The sequence below is a fragment of the Salvelinus alpinus genome, chromosome 27, assembly GCF_045679555.1.
Source record: "Salvelinus alpinus chromosome 27, SLU_Salpinus.1, whole genome shotgun sequence".
Classification (NCBI taxonomy): Eukaryota; Metazoa; Chordata; class Actinopteri; order Salmoniformes; family Salmonidae; genus Salvelinus; species Salvelinus alpinus.
This window is the reverse complement of record NC_092112.1, coordinates 31,672,672-31,700,545: the sequence shown is the minus strand read 5'-3', so window position 1 is coordinate 31,700,545 and position 27,874 is coordinate 31,672,672. Positions and strand designations below refer to the sequence as shown.

The window sequence follows — 27,874 nt, the reverse complement described above, 5'->3', positions numbered from 1 at the left end:
TGCTGTTTAATGTGCCAAAGTGGTCTTTGCGATAGTCACATCCATCCACTGAGGAGGACAGGCAGCATCTCTGGTGCAATGGTTCTACAAACATAATCCTAGAGATCATTGGAGATGTAGTATGTGAAGATTCCACCCTCTGATATCACAGGCTTGGTTCACAAGCAGACAAATAAGGGGGAACATGGAGACATCACTCTTCATTTCCACCGTATAAGGCCTACGCTATAAGGAGGATTCAGTTTGATTGATACAGCATTGTGAAAATGACTCAGTCACATCACAAAAGGTGATTAAGGAAAGCTCTCTCTCTTTCATCTTAGCTTTATCTGCTAAGCATTGAAATAGATCGTTTTTTCTGCATGCATGATGTTTTTAGAGGGCAATTCCACAATAACGGAATTGCACTGAGACTCATACAACTCTATGCACAGGACTACTTTTAACAATTTTACAATGAATATTTTGCAAAAACACATTTACTGGAAAAACTGTGCAGATGCAAACTTTGGTAACAGAATTTTGGAAAATCTTCCTCCGTTTTGTATGTGACCATGTTTTCCCCAAATTCTGTTAAATATCTGCTCCGAATGAAGATGTCTGCAGAAACAATGCGTGACAGCTCTGACATGACACCTCGATTTTGAAAACATTGATTTTAGTTATTGAACTTCCGTAAGTGAAATGGTGAAAGAATTGCGGTAACAGAATTTAATCATGGGTCCCTGATCTGTACTGCACAGAAATGCATAATTATGGATATGAATGTCATTCTCTTAATGGTGATGTATCTTAAATAGTTACATTTACATTTACATTTAAGTCATTTAGCAGACGCTCTTATCCAGAGCGACTTACAAATTGGTGCATTCACCTTATGATATCCAGTGGAACAACCACTTTACAATAGTGCATCTAACTCTTTTAAGGGGGGGGGGGGTTAGAAGGATTACTTTATCCTATCCTAGGTATTCCTTAAAGAGGTGGGGTTTCAGGTGTCTCCGGAAGGTGGTGATTGACTCCGCTGACCTGGCGTCGTGAGGGAGTTTGTTCCACCATTGGGGTGCCAGAGCAGCGAACAGTTTTGACTGGGCTGAGCGGGAACTGTACTTCCTCAGAGGTAGGGAGGCGAGCAGGCCAGAGGTGGATGAACGCAGTGCCCTTGTTTGGGTGTAGGGCCTGATCAGAGCCTGAAGGTACGGAGGTGCCGTTCCCCTCACAGCTCCGTAGGCAAGCACCATGGTCTTGTAGCGGATGCGAGCTTCAACTGGAAGCCAGTGGAGAGAGCGGAGGAGCGGGGTGACGTGAGAGAACTTGGGAAAGTTGAACACCAGACGGGCTGCGGCGTTCTGGATGAGTTGTAGGGGTTTAATGGCACAGGCAGGGAGCCCAGCCAACAGCGAGTTGCAGTAATCCAGACGGGAGATGACAAGTGCCTGGATTAGGACCTGCGCCGCTTCCTGCGTGAGGCAGGGTCGTACTCTGCGAATGTTGTAGAGCATGAACCTACAGGAACGGGTCACCGCCTTGATGTTAGTTGAGAACGACAGGGTGTTGTCCAGGATCACGCCAAGGTTCTTAGCACTCTGGGAGGAGGACACAATGGAGTTGTCAACCGTGATGGTGAGATCATGGAACGGGCAGTCCTTCCCCGGGAGGAAGAGCAGCTCCGTCTTGCCGAGGTTCAGCTTGAGGTGGTGATCCGTCATCCACACTGATATGTCTGCCAGACATGCAGAGATGCGATTCACCACCTGGTTATCAGAGGGGGGAAAGGAGAAGATTAATTGTGTGTCGTCTGCATAGCAATGATAGGAGAGACCATGTGAGGATATGACAGAGCCAAGTGACTTGGTGTATAGCGAGAATAGGAGAGGGCCTAGAACAGAGCCCTGGGGGACACCAGTGGTGAGAGCACGTGGTGCGGAGACAGATTCTCGCCACGCCACCTGGTAGGAGCGACCTGTCAGGTAGGACGCAATCCAAGCGTGGGCCGCGCCGGAGATGCCCAGCTCGGAGAGGGTGGAGAGGAGGATCTGATGGTTCACAGTATCAAAGGCAGCCGATAGGTCTAGAAGGATGAGAGCAGAGGAGAGAGAGTTAGCTTTAGCAGTGCGGAGCGCCTCCGTGACACAGAGAAGAGCAGTCTCAGTTGAATGACTAGTCTTGAAACCTGACTGATTTGGATCAAGAAGGTCATTCTGAGAGAGATAGCAGGAGAGCTGGCCAAGGACGGCACGTTCAAGAGTTTTGGAGAGAAAAGAAAGAAGGGATACTGGTCTGTAGTTGTTGACATCGGAGGGATCGAGTGTAGGTTTTTTCAGAAGGGGTGCAACTCTCGCTCTCTTGAAGACGGAAGGGACGTAGCCAGCGGTCAAGGATGAGTTGATGAGCGAGGTGAGGTAAGGGAGAAGGTCTCCGGAAATGGTCTGGAGAAGAGAGGAGGGGATAGGGTCAAGCGGGCAGGTTGTTGGGCGGCCGGCCGTCACAAGACGCGAGATTTCATCTGGAGAGAGAGGGGAGAAAGAGGTCAAAGCACAGGGTAGGGCAGTGTGAGCAGAACCAGCGGTGTCGTTTGACTTAGCAAACGAGGATCGGATGTCGTCGACCTTCTTTTCAAAATGGTTGACGAAGTCATCAGCAGAGAGGGAGGAGGGGGGAGGAGGGGGAGGAGGATTCAGGAGGGAGGAGAAGGTGGCAAAGAGCTTCCTAGGGTTAGAGGCAGATGCTTGGAATTTAGAGTGGTAGAAATTGGCTTTAGCAGCAGAGACAGAAGAGGAGAATGTAGAGAGGAGGGAGTGAAAGGATGCCAGGTCCGCAGGGAGGCGAGTTTTCCTCCATTTCCGCTCGGCTGCCCGGAGCCCTGTTCTGTGAGCTCGCAATGAGTCGTCGAGCCACGGAGCAGGAGGGGAGGACCGAGCCGGCCTGGAGGATAGGGGACATAGAGAGTCAAAGGATGCAGAAAGGGAGGAGAGGAGGGTTGAGGAGGCAGAATCAGGAGATAGGTTGGAGAAGGTTTGAGCAGAGGGAAGAGATGATAGGATGGAAGAGGAGAGAGTAGCGGGGGAGAGAGAGCGAAGGTTGGGACGGCGCGATACCATCCGAGTAGGGGCAGTGTGGGAAGTGTTGGATGAGAGCGAGAGGGAAAAGGATACAAGGTAGTGGTCGGAGACTTGGAGGGGATTTGCAATGAGATTAGTGGAAGAACAGCATCTAGTGAAGATGAGGTCAAGCGTATTGCCTGCCTTGTGAGTAGGGGGGGAAGGTGAGAGGGTGAGGTCAAAAGAGGAGAGGAGTGGAAAGAAGGAGGCAGAGAGGAATGAGTCAAAGGTAGACGTGGGGAGGTTAAAGTCACCCAGAACTGTGAGAGGTGAGCCATCCTCAGGAAAGGAACTTATCAGGGCGTCAAGCTCATTGATGAACTCTCCAAGGGAACCTGGAGGGCGATAAATGATAAGGATGTTAAGCTTGAAAGGGCTGGTAACTGTGACAGCATGGAATTCAAAGGAGGCGATAGACAGATGGGTCAGGGGAGAAAGAGAGAATGTCCACTTGGGAGAGATGAGGATCCCAGTGCCACCACCCCGCTGACCAGAAGCTCTCGGGGTGTGCGAGAACACGTGGGCAGACGAGGAGAGAGCAGTAGGAGTAGCAGTGTTATCAGTGGTAATCCATGTTTCCGTCAGTGCCAAGAAGTCGAGGGACTGGAGGGAAGCATAGGCTGAGATGAACTCTGCCTTGTTGGCCGCAGATCGGCAGTTCCAGAGGCTGCCTGACACCTGGAACTCCACGTGGGTCGTGCGCGCTGGGACCACCAGGTTAGAGTAGCAGCGGCCACACGGTGTGAAGCGTTTGTATGGTCTGTGCAGAGAGGAGAGAACAGGGATAGACAGACACATAGTTGACAGGCTACAGAAGAGGCTACGCTAATGCAAAGGAGATTGGAATGACAAGTGGACTACACGTCTCGAATGTTCAGAAAGTTAAGCTTACGTTGCAAAAAAATCTTATTGACTAAAATGATATAGTACTGCTGGCTGGTGAAATAGGCTAGCTAGCAGTGGCTGCGTTGTTGACTTTGTTTGAAAGTGTAGCTGGCTAGGTAACCTCTAACTGGCTAGGTAACCTCGACAATTACTCTAGACTACACAATTATCTTGGATACAAAGACGGCTATGTAGCCAGCTAAGATCAAACAAATCAAACTGTTGTACTGTAATGAAATGAAATGTAATACTACCTGTAATACTACCTGTGGAGCAAAGCGGAATGCAACTACTCGCTCCAAACCAAACCGGAAGTGCGTATCGTAGAGGGAGAGGCAATAGAAGTGTTGTTTCTTGTATTATTGTCTTTTGTGTCTTTAGAGGACTGCTTCACCTTAATGTCCCCTTTCCCTTTTCTTCTGTCCTTATTTTGTCCCACTTTGTCCCTTCTTTGTCCCTTCTTCTCTTCTGCCAACTAGACACTCCTTGTTAGCTAGCTAGCTTCTTTCAGGAATGTCCCTAGCAACTGCCTAGCAACAGGTAAACAACTTAGCTAGCTAAGAAAACGGTATAATTTTATGAAATTTTTTTACTAGTTACTAGTTACACAAAGGTAGAAATATGCAATATCCTCCTTTGCATATTTGGGAATTCTTCTGTTTTAATGCGCTCCGACACCAAACAAGACCAACTGTGGTTGGTCCGAACTAGACCAAATCTGAACTAGACCAAATCTGAACTAGACCAAATCTGAACTAGACCAAATCTGAACTAGACCAAATCTGAAAACAATCATAGACGTCTATGTTTCACATGTTTGGACAATCAAAGTAAAGCACAGTAGAGCTCAGTAGAGTACAGTACAGCACAGTACAGTATAGTTCAGTACATTAGAGGTCAATACAGTACAGTAGAGTACAATAAAGTTAAGTATAGTTCAGAACATTATAGTGTACTAAACTCTAGTGTGCTCCATTGTGCTCCATTGTGTACTGTACTGAACTCTACTCTATTCTACTCAACTGTACAAAACAGGACTGTACTTTACTCTACTTTTCTTTGCTGTACTGTACTCTACTGTGCTCTTCTGTGCTGTAATGTTCTGAACTATAGGTTACTCTACTTTTCATTACTGTGCTGTACAGTGCTGTCCAACTTGTGAAACATAGACGCCAGTTTGGTAACTGAATTTTGAGTTTTAATTATTTAATAATTCATAGCTGACTTCTCAGACCATGATACCTCCTCTGGGAAGTTTGAATACATTTGTTTTTGTTTACTTGATGCAATGATGGTTATGCTTTCTGACTCTGCTTCCTTGAGTTTAGTGCAACATCTAAAGTAGAACTTGGTTGATATGATGGTTAAGAAAGTGTAAGAAATGGGTCAAGTGAGCTCCATGCAGCATTGAGAGAAATGTCATGTGCCTCTTGTTTGTTTCTATGGCCTCCTTGCAATATCCTATATCATATGTGAGCACCTACTGTATGGTACTTCATATAGCCTGCTCTTTGTTTTACATTATATTGGCTGAGTGAGATGGGTTGTGCTCAACCCACGCCTACATGAACAGACTTCAGCTATGTAGCATAGCTTGGAGCTGCTTGGATAGGCTACTCAACTCATTCAGAGATTAATGAATGAAAAAATATTCGATTGCAACCGGATTCACTTTTTGCGATTATATAGAGAATACGCCTAATGACGCCCTATTTTATCCAGCTATATATATGGATTTCAATGGCATCCAAATAGGAGCCACCGCGATTTCCTGTTAGTCCAATCTAGATGCGATGTGTTGAATTCCGTAATGAAGTCAGCACATGTCACTATTGTAAATTACGGAACGCAATGATTCTGCTGTGGTCGATTTACTCGTCGCGTTAGTTTGTAGGCGCATCACCAAAGCGCTCAACTGAGGATCCCAGCCACTGACTAGTGCAATTTCTGTCCACCGGCTATATTACCACAAGAACATTTACAAAGTATTTTCGATTTTTTTATTGGCAATTTTGTGGAAGGAGACAGTATTATTTTGTGGACAGTATTATTTTGGTGGAAAGTGAACAAAACTAAAGGGATGACTGAACACTTGTAAGGTAAGTAATTCCAAAAGACTCATTGTTATTTTTATTCTATACTTCTCTTTGTGGAGAACTAATAAGAATTTTGACAAAATATTGACATGAATGTGAAATTTAGTCAAGGGTAGATATTACATTTCTGGTTACAATGTTGTACTGTCACGCTGGTATAAAGGATTTGGAGACAGGCGCCGGAATATACAATAGGGGGTTTTAAAACACCCAAAACAAACACGTATACAAAAACCCTGGGCTGTACCCAAGCGAAAGAGCGAGGGTAACCTCGTTGAACGACACCCGTAAAGCACGTAGCATAACAGCGGCACCAACACATAGGTACTCACACGACCAACGGACATGGGAACAATAATCGACAGGACAATGGTGAACAATGGGCACACTTATACAATTACTAATCAACTGGGAATAGGGACCAGGTGTGCGTAATGACAGTTCCGGAGGGATCCGTGACATGTACAGTAGGCCTAGCCTACGCCTAGATCAGACCGACAGGGAATGCGTTTTGGTACACCAGAACATTCATTTCCAATGGACCACTGCGTTTGCCTTGCAGAATTGCGTTGCAGAGGGAGTTGCAGTGTGTTCTGTGTTCTGTTGCAGTGTGTTCTGTGTTCTGTGTGATGCATATACATCAACTTGTATGCATGGACGTGATAGAAATAGTAGCAAAAGGTGAATTTTCAACTTTTGTTGCACACATATCCAGTAACAATTTTTAATTACATAATGGAAAAGTTTGACTGCATATTTTATTAAGCAGCGTTGATGCAATTGTTTTGTCAGTCTGATCGAGGAATATCATTGCTCAATGCGCTGTCAAGAAGCAAGGAATGTGTTGCATCGATTTAGGCTACATCCTTATCACTTCTGCAACTATCTCTAGGTAGCCTAATAAACCATATGAGAGCAAACAAGGCATTTTATAGGCTATAAGCAACTATAGTATATCCATTGGGATTTATGTCATCGTGCATAGGACTATCCCACTGGGCACAGACATCAGTTCAATGTCTAGTTTTGGTTGAGTTGTTTAACTAATGAGAATTTAGCATGAAATCAACAACAAATGTCACCACATCATTGGATTTAAGTTAAAAGTTAGCAAAAAAAAAATGAAATGACCTTACATTGATGACTGATTGTCAAACAAATCACTTCAAAAAGTAAGCTACCTGTGCATGTTCATACACTCCAAAATAGCATCCAAACAGTGCATTGTGCACCAGCCTTTTGATGAATGGAAAGTCACATCTGTTACAAAACAGCAATTGTCATTAGGTCTACACTCCTCTGGCCTGAATTAATTAATGCGTCTCGCTGACAAATTACCTTTTTTATAGAAAGAAAAATTGGAACACCTGAAAAGGGGCAATCCATCCACCGTATCACAACAAAAGAATCACGCTACACGTTAGCACCTTCGTTCTGATACTGTTTGGAAAAGCAATGCAGAAGTTGGAGAAATCCAACGCGTGAGATACACTGCATGCACTGCAACCTACTCCAGCAGATGAGTCGCAGCGGTGCAGAATCCCTCCCATTGAAATTAATGGACTTCCACCGGAACACATACAGTTTACGCAGTTGGTGTGCTTGAGGCTTATACATAATGCATGCATGCATAATACATTGCAGATGGAAGACCAAGGCCTAAAGTACATGATGTATGCAGTGCACATATGACTCTGGAGGAAAAGTTGATGCAGAGCTGCAGGCTCATATTTGGAGATAGTTAAAACAGCACTTTTTATTTACTTATCGGCTGTGGCCACAGACACAAATCTGATTAGATAATGCTCACTCATATCTACATTTTCATTTATCTTCAGAAAATATCTGAACCGAGGAAATTGCATCGTTTGTAACAATCTAGCATTAGTGAGATGTGAATATATCTTAAAATATTTTAAGTTGTATATAAAAGAGTTTAATGTAAAGGGTTTGCATTCCAAATCGCATTCTCTTGCTGAAAACAGAGAAATGTGTCATAGTACACAAGTAGACAAGTTTTGGGCTAAGATACATTCGATTTCCAATGCAATATCTCCAGCAAAGGGTTCAGGGAACTTGACACAAACGACTTTCCTATTTGCATATCACACACACATTTCTCCCATGTATTTATTTCTGCCGTTTATGTACACGTGCAGAAGCATCAAAGGGAAAGTGGAAGTGTACTCATTGTACTCGTGAAAAGCTTGGCCTTTCAGATTGCTGCATCAGCCAGAATCAACATTCAGAATCTTCATGTCAATATACGAAGTCATCCCTCTCCTCCCCATTAAAATGCAGCCCTATCAATTATGTTTTTCCACTTATTCTACTTGTAAAAAGATCAAATTGTATGAAAATCAATGATAATCCACCTCACAGAAGATCATTAGACCTGACGTTCGATAGACCACAATACTCTCAAACAGAGTAGTCATTCCCTCCGCAAGGCAATCAAATAAGCAAAATGTCAGTATAGAGACAAAGTCGCAATTCAACGGCTCAGACACGAGACGTATGTGGCAGGGTCTACAGACAGGGTTTACATCACAGACAATCACCGACTTCCAGACAAACTAAACACCTTATTTGCCTGCTTTGAGGATAATACAGTGCCACCGACGCGGCCCGCTACCAAGGACTGTGGGTTCTCCTTCTCCGTGGCCAACGTGAGTAAGACATTTAAACGTGTTAACCCTCGACAGGTTGCTGGCCCAGACGGCATCCCTAGCCACATCCTCAGAGCATGCGCAGAACAGCTGGCTGGTGTGTATACGGACATATTCAATCTCTCCCTATCCCAGTCTGCTGTCCCCACATGCTTCAAGATGTCCACCATTGTTCCTGTACCCAGGAATGCAAAGGTAACTGAACTAAATGACTATCGCCCTGCTGCAGTCACTTCTGTCATCATGAAGTGCTTTGAGAGACTAGTCAAGGATCGTATCACCTCCACCTTACCTGACATCCCACTTAAATTTGCTTACCTCCCCAATAGGTCCACTGACGATGCAATCGCCATCACACTGCACACTGCCCTATCCCATCTGGACAAGAGGAATACCTATGTAAGAATGCTGTTCATTGACTATAGCTCAGCATTCAACACCATAGTAAACCTCCAAGCTCATCATTAAGCTTGAGGCCCTGGGTCTCAACCCCGCCCTGTGCAATTGGGTCCTGGACTGCCTGACAGGCCGCCCCCAGGTGATGACGGTAGGAAACAACATCTCCACTTCGCTGATTCTCAACACTGGGGCCCCACAAGGGTGTGTGCTCAGCCTCCTCCTGTAATCCCTGTTCACCCATGACTGCATGGCCATGCACACCTCCAACTCAATCAACAAGTTTGCAAACGACACAACTCACTCAACGTCAAAGGAGATTATCGTGGACGTCAGGAAACAGCAGAGGGCCCCCTATCCACATTGACGGGACAGCAGTGGAGAAGGTGGAAAGTTCCTCGGCATACATATCACTGACAAACTGAAATGGTCCACCCATACAGACAGTGTGGTGAAGAAGGTGCAACAGCGCCTCTTCATCCTCAGGAGGCTGAAGAAATTTGTCTTGTCACCAAAAACACTCACAAAGTTTTATAGATGCACAATTGAGAGCATCCTGTTGGGCTGCATCACCGCCTGGTACGGCAACTGTACCTCCCACAACCGCAGGGCTCTCCAGAGTGTGGTGCGGTCTGCACAACGCATCACTGGGGCAAACTACCTGCCCTCCAGGACACCAGAAGCTGTTTTTCAATCTCAAGGCCATCAGACTGTTAAATCCCTCTGAAACATCCTGCTTTAAAATAATTGATGTGCCGACTGCCCTCAGTCTGTAGTGTCTACCCCCTAGATTAAAGCTCTCATATGCAGTAGCCTAGTTTAACAGTGAAAGGGAGGTTCATGAAAGATTTGTTCAAATATAACCACTGGGAAGAACTAAGGTTTGAATACAACATAGCATTTGTATTTGTTCTAAAAATCAGTTGTCTTCGCTTAGGTCACATTGGAAACTATGTCATTGGACTTGTGTCCCTTCTTTGTTGAATAGCTCCTTAAAGAGACATTATTTTCTCACAGAGGTTGAATGATTTCTCAGGTCTGCATGACAAACTGTGGATGCGCTATAGATGTTTGTAACCATAAACAAACAATGCACTAAAATTGTTAATTTCAACACACTCCATTGATCGTGGACTACAGGAAATGTAGGACCATGCATGCTCCCATCCACATAAACGGGCTGGAGCAGGTTGAGAGCTTCAAGTTCCTCGGTGTCCACATCACAATGGACCTATCATGGTCTAAACACACCAACACAGTTGTGAAGAGGGCAGATCCCTCTTGGGATCTGAAAAGATTTGGCATGGGCCCTCAGGTCCTCAAAAAGTTCTACAGCTACACCATTGAGAGCATCCGGACTGGCTGCATCACCGCCTGGTATGGCAACTGCTCGGCATCCGACCGCAAGGCGCTGCATAGTGTAGTGCGTACGGCCCAGTATCACTGGGGTTGAGCTCCCTGCCATCCACAACCTCTATATCAGGTGGTGTCAGGCCCGCAAAATGCTACCGCATGGCAAGCAGTACCGAAGCACTAAGTCTGGGACTAAAAGGCTCCTGAACAGCTTCTACCCCCAAGCGATAAGTCTGCTGAACAGTTAATCAGATGGCTAGCAGGACTATTTACACTGACCCCTTTTTTTTTCACTATCTCTATGCACACTCACAAAACTCTACCCACACACTCACACATACTACACTGACACACACACACTCACACACACACACACACACACACACACACACACACACACACACACACACATACACACACACACACACACACACACACACTTTCACACTCTTTCACACTCTTTCACACTCTTTCACACAGTATTCAGACCCCTTGATTTATTCCACATTTTGTTACTTTGCATACAATTTAGCAAATTTATTAAAAAGAAAAAACTGAAATATAATTTTCACATAAGTATTCAGACCCTTTACTCAGTACTTTGTTGAAGCACCTTTGGCAGCGATAACAGCCTCTAGTCTTCTTGGCTATGACGCTACAAGCTTGGCACACCTGTATTTGGGGAGTTTCTCCATTCTTCTCTGCAGATCCTCTCAAGCTCTGTCAGGTTGGATGGGGAGCGTCGCTGCAAAGCTGCCGGCCTCCAGAGATGTTCGATCGAGTTCAAGTCCGGACTGCCACCACAATGCTTCACCGTAGGTATGGTGCCAGGTTTCCTCAAGACGTGACATTTGGCATTCAGGCCAAAGAGTTCAATCTTGGTTTCATCAGACCAGAGAATCTTGTTTCTCATGGTCTGAGAGTCGTTTAGGTGCCTTTTGGCAAACTCCAAGCGGGCTATCATGTGCCTTCTACTGACAGGTGTGTGCCTTTACAAATCCTGTCCAATCAATAGAATTTACCACAGGTGGACTCCAATCAAGTTGTAGAAACATCTCAAGGATGATCAATGGAAACAGGATGCACCTGAGCTCAATTTCGTGTCTCATAGCAAAGGGTCTGAATACTTATGTAAATAAGGTATTTCTGTTGATTATTTTCATAATCACTTTGTCATTATGGGGTATTGTGTGTAGATTGATGAGGGGGGAAATGATTTAATCATTTTTAGAATAAGGCTGTAACATGACAAAATGTGGAAAAGGTCAAGGGGTCTGAATACTTTCCGAATGCACTGTACGCTGCTGCTACTCTTGTCACGCCCTGACCTTAGAGACCTTAGAGATGACCTTGGAGGTGTGACTCGGGTGGCAAAATCTATGTTTTCTATTTCTTTGTTGTTTTGCCGTGTGTGGTTCCCAATCAGAGGCAGCTGTCTATCGTTGTCTCTGATTGGGGATCATATATAAGTTGTAATTTTCCGTTTGGGTTTTGTGGGGTGTTGTTTTCTGTTTAGGTTGTTTCCCTGACAGAACTGTGCGCTTTCGTTTTCTCCGTTTGTCATTTTGTGAACATTAAATCATGAACACTGTCCACGCTGCGCTTTGGTCTCACTCGACGACGAACGTTACAACTCTGTTGTCTATCCGGATTGCCTAGTCACTTTTACCCCTACCTACAGTACACGTGCTGTACATATTACCTTAATTACCTAATCTACCTCATATCCCTTCACATTGACTCGGTACCACTACTCCTTGTACTGTATAAAGCCTTGTTATTGTTATTTTATTGTGTTCATATTTAAACATTTTATTTAGCACATTAACAAAATGACAAAAACTTTAAATCTTTAAATTGTTGGGAGAGAGCTTGTAAGTAAGCATTTCACGGTAAAGTCTACACCTGTTGTATTTGGCGCATGTGACAAATAACATTTGATTTGATTTATTTTTCTATTATACTCCGCAGTATTTGTATTTGTAATGATGTTTGACCGAATTCTCAAAGCCCGTCACAGTCAATACTAAGTCATGTGATTCACTCAATTTGATTAAACATCAACATTACAAGTCCTTGTTATTTTTTGGAATACCAACAATCATCTGTAACTTCAAGTCAAGAAATGTATAGAGCAGGCAGGCAAGCTGAGAAAAGTCCACAAGGCACATTTTACTAACATGGTCTTAACCTGTAAGCTCTGCATGGAATATTATAGCATTATTCATGAATTTAATGTATTAAAGCAAAACAAAAGTATTTCAAGTCAGCCACAGTAGCCTACAGGGGGTGAGAGCACCAAGTTGACTGTCTTAAGTTATTTCATATATTTACTCAACCTTATATCATTATCATTCCCTTGAAGACATGTGCATTTGCTGTCAGACTGAATGTCTCACTTTTTTTATGGTGCTAGATTCTGCTACCACCTTTCTTGAGGTCATACAGTTCTTTATCGGGATGTTCTCTCTTTTTAATATGTTCATTGGAATATCTTCTATAGAAGAAGTCCTGCTGTACAGAGTCAGACCCTTCTGCCTTGGCATGGACTGCTCATCACTGATTCAAATAAACAGACAGTTTCCCAAGAAGTATTACACATACTATATGTACTATATGGTATCATTATACACTGTCGGAAATGTTTATATCTACCCTGCATCTCTACCACGTATGGGCATTCATCTCCAAACAGAATTTCAAGTTACATTTTAGTTACACTCAAACAGTTCCAGTAATTATTATTTCAATAGTGGCACACACGTCTTTTAGCCATACAAAAGGATTGTGTGACACCCAGATATTTCTTTACAGTTAATTAACTATTCATTCAACTTTTACATTATAGTCATTTAGCAGATGCTCTTATCCAGAGCGACTTACAATAGTGATTATATACATTTTCATACTGGTCCACCATGGGAATCAAACCAACAACCAGGGTGCCCTGGTGTTTCAAGCGCCATGCTCTACCAACTGAGCCACACAGTTAATTATATTGTGTGGTTGTTTTGTGGTGTCTCTCGGAGTCGTCAAAAATACTGAAGTTTTAGGACCTGCCAGTGTTTTACACGTGATTGACAGACGTTGGGCGTACATTGGGGGGAGCCATAATAATCTGATACTGGAAGCATCCCCTAAAGGGGCTTCTGAAATCCTTTTTTCTGAAATGATTTGTTTTAAAAGCTTCTTTTTTTTTTAAAGAAACCAAATATTACCAACGTGACTGTTCACAGATCTCCTCATGTGTCACTGACTCATTTTATGTAGGCCTACACCATGACTTGTCAAATACTAAGAGCATAATAAAGTGAGAGATGATGTGACTGTGCAAACTTCTGTTAGAATGTTTTAGTATTCTTCAGAGAGTGTGGTACCTAGGCTGAATTGCAGAAAACTGCACTGCTGGAAACCTGGAGCAAGGAAAAAATAACATTCTCCTCGCATATTGTGATTTTGTTTAATCTGGTCGACTTTGATGAAGTGTTTTGACACTGACAAAAACTATTTTGGGGTGTGTAATGTTGTAGCTTCGACACAATGGCGGAATGATTGGCTCGCACCTGGCCTTCAGAGTTATAGAAAAGGTTAACCTTTTGTCTGACTTGTTGGGAAAGGTCAGCTGTAAATGGACGATTGCTTTGTGAGATGAAGTCGATTTTTAAGGCAGAAGTGCCCACTCAGAATTGCCTGGCTGGCTGCTGGTTCTCATAGCTGAGACACACCTTCAGAGGTTGAGGGTGTCTGTCACAGGAGTCACTGCACTGATACTGGCCACAACAAACAAACTCCCCAGTCCACACGTACAGTGCCTAGTGAAAGTCTACACACCCCTTGCACAGTCTTCACATTTGCCTACCGATGTAGATAACCTACTCCACATTTCTAAATTGAACGAAAAACGATAGAACATTTTCCAAATGAATGAGATAAAAAAGTATTGATTGTGTATGTCTTCACACCCCAGAGTTAATACTTGGTGGAAGCACCTTTGGCATTCATTACAGTTGTGAAACATTTTAAAAAGATTCTAACAACTTTGCACAACTGCTAAGGAAATATTGCTAAAAACATTGTCAAAATTGCTCATGCAGAGTAAATTTGTTTGTGAGTCACTGATGGACAGCAATATTCAAACATTGTCTCTGATTGTCGAGCAGATTTAAGTCAGGACTGAGACTGGACCATTCAGGAACACTCAACACCTATTGGAAGGCCATTCTGGTGTGTGTTTGGCATTAAAATGTGTGTAATTGTCCCTCTGAAAAACACAACTCTATCGCAGGGTTAGGTATTTAGAAGACTATGGCAGGGTTAGGTATTTAGAAGACTATGGCAGGGTTAGGTATTTAGAAGACTATGGCAGGGTTAGGGATTTAGAAGACTATGGCAGGGTTAGGTATTTAGAAGACTATGGCAGGGTTAGGTATTTAGAAGACTATGGCAGGGTTAGGTATTTAGAAGACTATGGCAGGGTTAGGTATTTAGAAGACTATGGCAGGGTTAGGTATTTAGAAGACTATGGCAGGGTTAGGTATTTAGAAGACTATGGCAGGGTTAGGTATTTAGAAGACTATGGCAGGGTTATGTATTTAGAAGACTATGGCAGGGTTAGGTATTTAGAAGACTATGGCAGGGTTAAGTATTTAGAAGACTATGGCAGGGTTAGGTATTTAGAAGACTATGGCAGGGTTAGGTATTTAGAAGACTATGGCAGGGTTAGGTATTTAGAAGACTATGGCAGGGTTAGGTATTTAGAAGACTATGGCAGGGTTAGGTATTTAGAAGACTGTGGCAGGGTTAGGTATTTAGAAGACTGTGGCAGGGTTAGGTATTTAGAAGACTGTGGCAGGGTTAGGTATTTAGAAGACTGTGGCAGGGTTAGGTATTTAGAAGACTATGGCAGGGTTAGGTATTTAGAAGACTGTGGCAGGGTTAGGGATTTAGAAGACTATGTCAGGGTTAGGGATTTAGAAGACTATGGCAGGGTTAGGGATTTAGAAGACTATGGCAGGGTTAGGTATGTAGAAGACTGTGGCAGGGTTAGGTATTTAGAAGACTATGGCAGGGTTAGGGATTTAGAAGACTATGGCAGGGTTAGGGATTCAGAAGACTATGGCAGGGTTAGGTATTTAGAAGACTATGGCAGGGTTAGGTATTTAGAAGACTATGGCAGGGTTAGGTATTTAGAAGACTATCGCAGGGTTAGGGATTCAGAAGACTGTGGCAGGGTTAGGGATTTAGAAGACTATGGCAGGGTTAGGTATTTAGAAGACTATGGCAGGGTTAGGTATTTAGAAGACTATGGCAGGGTTAGGTATTTAGAAGACTATGGCAGGGTTAGGTATTTAGAAGACTATGGCAGGGTTAGTTATTTAGAAGACTATGGCAGGGTTAGGTATTTAGAAGACTATGGCAGGGTTAGGGATTCAGAAGACTGTGGCAGGGTTAGGGATTTAGAAGACTATGGCAGGGTTAGGTATTTAGAAGACTATGGCAGGGTTAGGTATTTAGAAGACTATGGCAGGGTTAGGTATTTAGAAGACTGTGGCAGCGTTAGGTATTTAGAAGACTGTGGCAGGGTTAGGGATTTAGAAGACTATGGCAGGGTTAGGGATTCAGAAGACTGTGGCAGGGTTTGGTATTTAGAAGACTATGGCAGGGTTAGGTATTTAGAAGACTATGGCAGGGTTAGGTATTTAGAAGACTATGGCAGGGTTAGGTATTTAGAAGACTGTGGCAGCGTTAGGGATTTAGAAGACTATGGCAGGGTTAGGGATTTAGAAGACTATGGCAGGGTTAGGGATTCAGAAGACTGTGGCAGGGTTTGTTATTTAGAAGACTATGGCAGGGTTAGGGATTCAGAAGACTGTGGCAGGGTTAGGTATTTAGAAGACTATGGCAGGGTTAGGTATTTAGAAGACTATGGCAGGGTTAGGTATTTAGAAGACTATGGCAGGGTTAGGTATTTAGAAGACTATGGCAGGGTTAGGTATTTAGAAGACTATGGCAGGGTTAGGTATTTAGAAGACTGTGGCAGGGTTTTTATCTGGGCTTTTGTATTTATTTTCATCATGACAAACTCTCCAGTCCCTGCTGATGACAAGCATACCCATAAAATGATGCTGCCACCACAATACTTGACTTAGGCTATACGCTTTAGGCTACAGATGAAAAAAGGTATGATAAACTTCACAGGGTGGTGAAAGTGCATGGTATGAGTTTGATGCTCCCTTCCAATAAAATGTCAAGGGTCTTATTCTGGTGACATGATGATCGATGCTTGGCTGCCATTTGACAAAATAATGTCCATAATAATGTCCATAATAATATCATCATGTAGGCTATACCTGCATATATATCTGCCAGCTGGCTGTTGGCTAGAGTGAATGTGCCAAGACTAGAGTGGGCACATTCTCTATATAATGTAAAAAAAAAATTGTGACAAAACCATCAGTAGAGTTGAAAATGAGAAGGAAACCCATTTAACTTGTAATTTTTATTCGGTGTATGGGAATTTACTGTAAAAGCTATTTTTATGTGCACTACCTCATCACCCCACAGCCTTTCATCCACAATATGTCAATTTGATGAAAACACATCTCTGGTGGGAAAATGTGCATATTGTTTTTGTGCGGATTTTAGAATATTCAAATGAAAATATGTAACCAATTGGATGGGAATTTAGCTTAATGACTCCCAAGCAAATTTATTGAGCTTGAGCAATTTTAACAAAAACAATGGATAAATGTTTCCCTAACAGTTGGGCAAAGTTGTTAGAATCATATTCAAAATTATTCACAGCTGTAATGGCTGCTGAAGGTACTTCCACCTAGCATTGTCTCTGGGGTGTGAAGACATGCAATCATACATGCAATTTTTTTGGGTGGGAAAATGTTATTGACATTTTTTTTTACTTTTAAAATGTGGAGTAGGTTGTGTAGATCGGTAGGTGAAAAATCCAATCAATTCCCCTTTGAGATTTAATTTGAAGGGAGATAAATGTGAAGGCTGTGCAAGGCGTGTGTCACGACTCCTGCCGAAGGTGGCTCCCCTTCCTGTTCGGGTGGCGCTCGGCGGTCGTCGTCACCAGCCTACTAGCTGCCACTGATCCCTTTTTCCCCTTTTATGTTTATTGGTTTCACCTGTGGGTAGTTTAGGCTGATTGGTTGGGCTTTATTTACCAGCCGGCCCCCCTGCTGGTTGTGCGGGATTATTTTTGATGTACATGTTGTACGTGTGTTTGGGTTTTAATGGACTGTTTAAGTCCCCCTTGTTTGGGGCATTTGTTTTCGTCGGCGTCTGTTCACTGTTGTGGTGAAATAAAGTAAAGCTACCCTGAACTCTCTGTTTCCTGCGCCTGACTTCTTCCCCACTACACCCCGGGTGTTAAAGCGTGTGTAGACTTTCAATTAGCTAGGCTAACTGTTTATGTTGGATGTGGTGCAGTGGTTCTGCAGCAAGGCTCTGGATCTATAGCTAGTTTATGGGGTCTGTTAAGATGCTGGTGAGCTTGGATGTTTATGTAGGTGGCACAGATGAATTATGATTATGGTGATGAAGATAGAGAAAGAGTTGTTGTTGATGATGAAGATAATGATTGATTTGATGTAACAAATGTGAAGAAAAACCATGTTGACAGATCAGGTTCAAGCCATCAATCTTGTGCCAGGGGTAATTGTTTGCCAACTATTCTTCTCTTTTGAACATTAGCCTGGAGTAAGAATATTTTAACTAAAACACTAAACATTTTTATAATCAGATTTAGATGTTAATTTAGTCTCTGGCTAAAGTTATGTGCTTCTTAGTTTAGATTGAATTTCCAAGAAAGGGTCAGTCTAACCCTTGCTGCTGTGTCGCTTGATTGCACTTTCTAGAAAACAGGTGACAGAAACAAACCTACCTGTCCAGTCTCTCCAGGATTCTGCAATTCTGAGTTCACAATTTTTTTGGTTGCAAAATCAACAATTTCCTGCATATCAGAGGAGACTGGTGGGATGCGCTATAGGAGGAGGGGCTCAATGTAATGGCTGGAATGGAATTAATGTAATGGAGTCAAACATGTGGTTTCCATGTGTTTGTGTTTGATACCTTCCATTTATTCCATTCCAGCTATTACAATGAACCGGTCCTCCTTTATCTCCTCCAACCAGCTTCCACTACTGCATATTCTGCGAGGGCTTGCAAATTTGACCAATCACTGCGCTATTTCCGCATAAAACAGTCAAACCCATCACCGTAGTATAAAAATAGGGCTCAATATTTCAACCTGTCCCCGCACATTTACCGCATAATATGGTTCAGTCAAGTCACACGTCAACTAACTTTTTCCCTTGTCAGCGCATTTTTGTGACAAAATGTCAGAATTGCTGCAGAAAAATATCACCTAAAATCTTTGCAAAATCTTGGAGATCTGAAAGTATGTGTCACCAATACAAATGTAATTCTGACTGTTTCAGTGTGGGCACATTGTATTGAACATGTTAATTTTGTTTTGGCTGCCCAGGAAGCGGTTGACACCTAAGCATGGCTCTTACGGGGAATGAGACCTCAGCTTGCCCCGATTATGTCCCCCATTACCTCCTGGTGGGTGATCCATTTGCCTCCAAGCTGTCCAAGGAGGCTGACATCGTGGCTGCCTTCTACATCTGCATCATAGGTAAGTGTCAATAAAGTATAGAGAGGTACACTGCATAGGGAAGTAGATTAATCAATACACTCCCTCATATCCTCTGCTCCACCATCTCTCTTGAGGCATAGCCTAACCATTCTTCACAATAAGGAGCAATTCTGATTCGATTACGTTTGCATTCAATTATGATTCATCAAGGTTGTTCATTGATGTAAGAAGATTCTAAATGTATTTGAAAAGGGTTTTGAATAGAAGGTCAATAACTCATACCATACTGTAAAATATGGTGGTGAATCTTTGATGTTATGAGGCTATTTTGCTTCCACTGGTCCTGGGGCCCTTGCTAAGATAAGTTGCATAATCATGAACTTTACCAAGTACCAGGACATTTCAGCCGTAAACCTGGTTGTCTCTACCAGGAGGCTGAAACTTGGCCGCAAGTGAATCTTCCATCATGACAATAACCCCAAAATCCACAAAGAAATTATTAATTGACCACAAAATCAACACTTTGCATCTCAGTCTCCGGACTTGAACCCCATTGAAAACCTGTGGTTTGGATTGAAGAGGCCAGTCTATAAACGCAGATGAAGGACATCAAGGATCTGGAGGAATGGTCTAAGATCCCTCCCAATATGTTCTCCAATCTCATAAAACATTTTAGGAAAATGCTCAGTGTAGTTATCCTCTCAAAGGTTTTTTGTGTGTTTGTTTTACTACTTGTTAAACAAATTCTCTTTCTCTGAGCAATAAAATAATATATATTTTCAATTTTTTGAGCAGACAATATAGCTCACTATTGTATTATTTATTTTAGAGTCTTTTTTGCTCATCTTTATCAAGGGTGCCAATAATGATGAATCCCACTGTACATCCTACTTTGAAAATGCAGCTCTGCATCGGCATTTTAATGTCGACACGATCTTAACCCCCAGAATAGCTTTAGGGATGAAAAATGTGAATTCAAGGAAGTTCCATCTCTTTTGTCCTCATGTTGGGGTTTTCTGCTGTACAGTGCCTTGCAAAAGTATTCATCCCCCTTGGCGTTTTTCCTATTTTGTTGGATTTCAACCTGTAATTTAAAGGGATTTTTATTTGGACTTCATGTAATGGACATGCATAAAATAGTTCAAATTGGTGAAGTGAAATGAAAAAAAATTGTTGTTTAAAAAAATTCTACAAAATAAAAAACGGAAAAGTAATGCATGCATATGTATTCACCCCCTTTGCTATAAAGCCCCTAAATAAGATCTGCTGCAACCAATGACCTTCAGAAGTGGCATAATTAGTTAAATAAAGTCCACCTGTGTGCAATCTAAGTGTCACATGATCTGTCACATGATCTCAGTGTATATATACACCTGTTCTGAAAGGCCCCAGAGTCTGCAACACCACTAAGCAAGGGGCACCACCAAGCAAGCGGCACTATGAAGACCAAGGAGCTCCCCAAACAGGTCAGGGACAAAGTTGTGGAGGAGTACAGATCAGGGTTGGGTTATAAAAAAATATCAGAAACTTTGAACATCCCACAGAGCTACATTAAATTCATTATTTAAAAAATGGAGAGAATATGGCACCACAACAAACCTGCCAAGAGAGGGCCACCCACCAAAACTCACGGACCAGGCAAGGAGGGCATTAATCGGAGGGGAAACAAAGAGACCAAAAATAACCCTGAAGGAGCTGCAAAGCTCCACAGTGGAGATTGGAGTATCTGTCCATGGGACCACTTTAAGCCGTACACTCCACAGAGCTGGGCTTTACGGAAGAGTGGCCAGAAAAAAATAAGCAAACATGTTTGGTGTTCCCCAAAAGGCATGTGGGAGACTCCCCAAACATATGGAAGAAGGTACTCTGGTCAGATGAGACTAAAATGTTGCTTTTTGGCCATCAAGAAAACGCTGTCTGGTGCAAACCCAACACCTCTCATCACGTCGAGAACACCATCCCCACAGTGAAGCATAGTGGTGGCAGCATCATGCTGTGGGGATGTTTAATCATCGGCAGGGACTGGGAAACTGGTCAGAATTGAGGGAATGATGGATGGCGCTAAATACAGGGAAATTCTTGAGGGAAACCTTTCAGTCTTCCAGAGATTTGAGACTGGGATGGAGGTTCACCTTCCAGCAGAACAATGACCCTAAGCATACTGCTAAAGCAACACTATCACACAATATATTGGATTGGCCTAGTCAAAGCCCAGACCTCAATCCAATTGAGAATCTGTGGTATGACTTAAAGATTGCTGTACACCAGCGGAACCCATCCAACTTGAAGGAGCTGGAAAAGTTTTGCCTTGAAGAATGGCCAAAAATCCCAGTGGCTAGATGTGCCAAGCTTATAGAGACATACCCCAAGAGACTTGCAGCTGTAATTGCTTCAAAATGTGTCTCCCAAAATTGGTGTGAGTAGTTATGCACGCTCAAGTTATTTCTTTTTGGTCTTATTTCTTGTTTGTTTCATAAGTATTTTGCATCTTCAAAATGGTAGGCATGTTGTGTAAATCAAATGATACAACCCCCCCCCCCCAAAAAAATCTATTTTACAGTGACTTCAAGCGACTTCAAACTCTGCTTGAATTCCTCCATTGAGATCCTAACTTTGTGTCTACGGTATGCTGGTAATTTAACCAAGTGACTGGAATTTTTGGTAATTTGGGTAATTAACAGAAAATCTATGACGATCTTTGTCAACTTTGGTAATTTATTCTTGAATAAGTGTAGAAAAAAATATGAATACATAGTATTAATGTATTATATCTGTGTCCATTGTCCATGAGTTTCCAGTAGATAGACCATATGATTCAAGAGAAAATAGCCTAATTAATGAAAAAAGCATATATACAACAATGGCAATTAACTCTGCAAATCTTCCAACTATTCACTTTTTTCACAACTGCAACCAGTTTGATGCCAAAACATTGACAACAAATACATATTAACATTGTAAAATAAATAAAACTTTGTAAAAAATATATATAGAGGATATTTGATGCTGAGACAAATGGTATTCACGAAGATTATGGTTTATATTTTGGCTAATGTTTTACACCTTTGTATATATTGTATATATTTGCCATGTGATGAGGCCACATAGGGCCATAGATACTCAAAGTACTCAAAAGTGCCACTAAATGTTTTGTAATATATTACATAAAGTTTCCAGTAATATACTGTACCCTCTCTTTTTGAACAACATGAGCCAAATACAATCTCACCTTACCAGGAAATGCTTACATGCAAGCCCTTAACCAACAATGCAGTTTTAAGAAAATAGAGTTAAGAAAATATTTACCTAATTAAAAAAATTTATACTAAAAAAAAGTAACACAATAATGTTTCTTCATGCTCCATGAAGAATATACAAATATATATATATTTAACTAGGCTAAGTCAGTTAAGAACAAATTCTTATTTACACAATTGACTTACCAAGGAACAGTGTGTTAACTGCCTTGTTCAGAGGCAGAACTACAGATTTTTATGTTGTCAGCTCAGGGATTTGATCCAGCAACCTTTTGGTTACTTGCCCAACACTCTAACCACTAGACTACCTACCGCCCTGAAATATATGTATACATCTACATATCCTGTAGATGTATACATATACACATATGAATTATAAATCTATTCAAAATCGAATAAGAACTGGATTTTACTCCAAGAAGTTCAGTCCAGATCCTATGCTCACCTTCATCACTGAAAAAACGAACAAACTGAAACCTCATTTGATATTTTTTTTCTAATCTGTTTATCATATGATAGAAGTCAAATGAAAGAGATATTTCATTTATCTTTTCTTTGAATTTCTCTCAATAAATTGCTTTGTGTGTGAAGCAGGGTCATTCAGCTGATACAGTCCAGAGTGAATAGGAGAATGAGACACATTCACTCGAGAATGAGCACTAGAGATTCTGCCCTTCATACCGTATGCACTCATATCACATAGAATAGAGCAGAGGATAATGCCTGTCTACCACTGATTCCAGTCCAGTAAGGGAACAGGGACCATGGAGGAAGCTTAAGCTGTTAGCAGCACACTGACGTTGTTATTGACAAATAAATACATGTTTGTGAAGGACAGTGAACTGTTGATAAGCAACAACGAAGAGCATCAATAGGAATACAAGTAAGTTGTCATGTGTAATTGGAGTCCATTCAATGTGTTGTCACATGTAATTAGCACAACTTGTGTCACACACATAGTGGGTGTGAGGACATGAGTCAAGGCAGAGGTCATAGAGATGACAAATTATTTATTCCTTTCTTTTGTGCATGGAAATCAATTACTTAAAGCATATTGACAATTTCAGACTGAGGGTGGATGTCAAAAACCTTTGTTTTCTTGTGAAAGTGTATGTCAAGTCTTATGAATATTGTAGACAGTAGGCAAAACGTGTTTGATCAACCCAAACATGCATGTATACTGTCTTTGCATTTACCCACAACCCAGCTGTCTTTTTTAACTTGACAGTAGGGCATGCATCATTATCATGTATCAAGGCTCTAGAGATAAACACACACAGGGCAAAATCTCACGTATTAAACCAATTGTGCCATAGGCCTAAGTATGTAAATGAACTAACTTGTAGGTACACCCTGTCATGTTGCATTTTTACAACTTGTCATGCATTCCTCTTGTCCTCTCTTTTCTCTGCAGGGATCCTGTCTGCCACAGGAAATGGCTATGTTATATACATGACCATCAAACGCAAGACAAAGCTAAGGCCGCCTGAGCTCATGACAGTTAACTTAGCCATCTTTGACTTTGGCATATCAGGTAAACCATTCCGCATTCTTTTCATAAAGTATGTCCATTTACAGTGTCTCTGCACAGAACATTGTAAGGGGGATTAGTCCCGTGTATTCTGTGTATTTCAATTCAGAACCGCATGTATATGAACAATGTTAGCGCGGCATTAACATTCTTGGTAGTACATCCTGACACATGGGAATGGTTGTCATGGTTGGAAGAAGATGAAGGGGTGGAATATAATGACAACAAAGAAAGAGAAATGGGTAGAGAGAACCACAGAGTTGTTTTAAAATCATAGACATCATACAACTGACATCATTGTTTGAAGTCTCATCATCTGATCCCAGGTCTGTCCACACCTAATATCCCAGTCTCTCTCTGTCTGAATCACCATTGTTGAATTATATTACATTGATATTTCATTGTTGTGTGTGGAGTGCCTAATTACGCTCCTGTCTCTCTTTCAGAACAATTGATGCATGTTGCATCAATTCCTTGTAAATTAATATTAATGTAACAGGTCAATATTTCTCTCAATCATTTACCTTGTTAGGCATGTTTGATAACTCAATATTCAAGAATGCTAAATTGTGGCTAAACCTGAAATTGGTCCTTTATCGCCACCCTATGGATATTAGAGGAACAGCATCACGTTAACGCCAAAGTTACTCTACATGGCCTGTTGATCACAATACATCGACAGACTAGGCCTTTGATGTACAAGAGATTTAGTTCCTTTGCAAACAGTCATCTTAGTTAAGAAATGTGGTTTAAAAAATAACATTTATTGTGAATATTTTAGCACCTCCTAGCTGTGACCCAGCCAGAAGCAGAATTCACAACAGTGTGTCGCTCTGTCTCAGAACAAGTTCTGGCCAGCTCTCTCTGTGCCTCATACAACCACAGGATTCTCACTTGTTTATCTGTGTCTGGGCCGACTACGTCCCTCTGTATGAGACGCTTGTATTGCTCTCTAGGATTAGAACCATTGTCCACAGAAGACAACAGGCATGATCAATTTGTGTCTGCCAGATTTGCATCAGAGGTCCAGAATGTTCCAGAATTACCTAGAATGGCCCAGAAGGTCCAGAATGGTTGAAAGTCAATTTTGTTTGGTAGCCGTTTTACCCTGATACTGTAGAAGTCATGAACTGAGACAAAGAGTATATTGTTAACTATGAGAGTTGGTGGAGAGTACAGCTTTACTTGCTGGACCTCTGTGGCATCAGACTGGTGCAGTGAGGATGTCTCTTCACACAATGATGGGAACGATATAGGGCACTGGTAAACACTATTTATTATCAGCTTTTCTGTCACATGCTTTGCCTCAGGATTGTTAATATACTGCATCTGTTTCAAGCAGACCCCCATAGTCCCTGTGCCCAAGAACACTTAGGCAACCTGCCCAAATGACTACAGACCAATAGCACTTATGTCCGTAGGCATGAAGTTTTTTGAAAGGCTGGTAATGGCTCACATTAACACCATTATCCCAGAAACCCTAGACCCACTCTAATTTGCATACAGCCCAAACAGATCCACAAATGATGCAATCTATATTGCACTCCACACTGCCCTTTCCCACCTGGACAAAAGGAACACCTATATGAGAATGCTATTAATTGACTACAGCTCAGGGTTCAACACCATAGTACCCTCAAAGCTCATCACTAAGCTAAAGATCCTGGGACTAAACTCCTCCCTCCTGGACTTCCTGACGGGCTGCCCCCAGGTGGTGAGGGTAGGTAGCAACACATCCACCACGCTGATCCTCAACACTGGAGCCCCTCAGGGGTGCGTGCTCAGTCCCCTCCTGTACTCCCTGTTCACCCACGACTGCGTGGCCAGGCGCGACTTCAACACCATCATTAAGTTTGCCGATGACACAACAGTGGTAGGCCTGATCACCGACAACGACGAGACAGCCTATAGGGAAGAGGTCAGAGACCTGGCCGGGTGGTGCCAGAATAACAACCTATCCCTCAACGTAATCAAGACAATGGAGATGGTTGTGGACTACAGGAAAAGGAGGACCGAACACGCCCCCATTCTCATCGACGGGGCTGTAGTGGAGCAGGTTGAGAGCTTCAAGTTCCTTGGTGTCCACATCACCAACAAACTAGAATGGTCCAAACACACCAAGACAGTCGTGAAGAGGGCACGACAAAGTCTATTCCCCCTCAGGAAACTAAAAAGATTTGTCATGGGTTCTCAGATCCTCAAAAGGTTCTACAGCTGCAACATCGAGAGCATCCTGACTGGTTGCATCATTGCCTGGTACGGCAACTGCTCGGCCTCCGACTGCAAGGCACTACAGAGGGTAGTGCATACAGCCCAGTACATCACTGGGGCTAAGCTGTCTGCCATCCAGGACCTCTACACCAGAGGAAGGCCCTAAAATTTCCAAAGACCCCAGCCACCCCAGTCATAGACTGTTCTCTCTGCTACCGCATGACAAGCGGTACTGGAGCGCCAAGTCTAGGACCAAAAGGCTTCTCAACAGCTTTTACCCCTAAGCCATAAGACTCCTGAACAGGTAATCAAATGGCTACCCGGACTATTGGCATTGTCCCACCTCCCAACCCCTCTTTTACGTTGCTGCTAATCTCTTTTTGTCATATATGCATAGTCACTTTAACTATACATTCATGTACATACTACCTCAATTAGCCCGACTAATCGGTGCACCCGCACATTGGCTACCCGGACTATCTGCATTGTGTCCCGCCACCCACCACCCGCTAACCCCTCTTTTACACTACTGCCATTCTCTGTTTATCATATATGCATAGTCACTTTAACCATACCTACACGTACATACAGTTGAAGTCGGAAGTTTACATACACTTAGGTTGGCGTCATTAAAACTTGTTTTTCAACCACTCCACAAATTTCTTGTTAACAAACCTTTGTTTTGGCAAGTCGGTTAGGACATCTACTTTGTGCATGACACAAGTAATTTTTCCAACAATTGCTTAGACAGATTATTTCACTTATAATTCACTGTATCACAATTCCAGTGGGTCAGAAGTTTGCATACTGTCACGAACCGGCTCAAAGCCCGTAACAAAAGGGAGACCACGTGGAGATAAGGAGTAACAAAATATATATTTATTAAATAAAGTAACTAAGTACAATATACAATGGTGTGTGTAATCAGTAATCAGCAGTGTAAGTGAGTGTTTTGCATGCATGAATGTGATAATGCAGGGTGTTGAAAGGTGCCAACGCAAACAACCAAAAAGCACCACGAAACACAACAAAATCTATCAAGGTGTCTGCATGGAGAGAGTCTCCTCCATGAATGGGGAAGTGGTGCATTTATCCTATGACAGTGGGCCCAGGTGTTTCCCATGTAGCTGACGACCCTCCCAACTCCACCCACCGGCATCCTAATAAGGAAACAAGAACAAAGAGAGAATACGGCAGACAGAGTGGGAGGGTCGTCACAATACACTAAGTTGACTGTGCCTTGAAACAGCTTGGAAAATTCTAGAAAAGGATGTCATGGCTTTAGAAGCTTCTGATAGGCTAATTTACATAATTTGAGACAATTGGAGGTGTACCTGTGGATGTATTTCAAGGTCTACCTTCAAACTCAGTGCCTCTTTGCTTGACATCATGGGGAAATCTAAAGAAATCAGACAAGACCTCAGGGAAAAAATTGTAGACCTCCACAAGTCTGGTTATCCTTGGAAACAATTTCCAAACGCCCGAAGGTACCACGTTCATCTGTACAAACAATAGTATGCAAGGATTAACACCATGGGACCACGCAGCCGTCATACCGCTCAGGAAGGAGACGCATTCTGTCTCCTAGAGATGAACGTACTTTGGTGCGAAAAGTGCAAATCAATCCCAGGACAACAGCAAAGGACCTTGTGAAGATGTTGGTTGAAACAGGTACAAAAGTGTCTATATCCACAGCAAAACAAGTCCTATATCGACATAACCTGAAAGGCCGCTCAGCAAGGAAGAAGACACTGC

At 42.5% G+C, this 27,874-nt stretch overlaps 1 protein-coding gene across 1 annotated transcript in view; it reads left to right on the top strand.

The window, feature by feature from the left end:
* Nucleotides 1-5,782: 5,782 nt before the first annotated feature.
* Nucleotides 5,783-27,874, top strand: part of LOC139556385 (opsin-5-like) — a 30,319-nt gene continuing 8,227 nt past the window's right edge. The window contains exons 1-3 of the mRNA XM_071370290.1: nt 5,783-6,085; nt 19,007-19,159; nt 23,792-23,911. Coding sequence (XP_071226391.1) covers nt 19,027-19,159; nt 23,792-23,911 — 253 coding nt within the window. The 5' untranslated portion in view covers nt 5,783-6,085; nt 19,007-19,026. The remainder of the gene's footprint in view (nt 6,086-19,006; nt 19,160-23,791; nt 23,912-27,874) is intronic.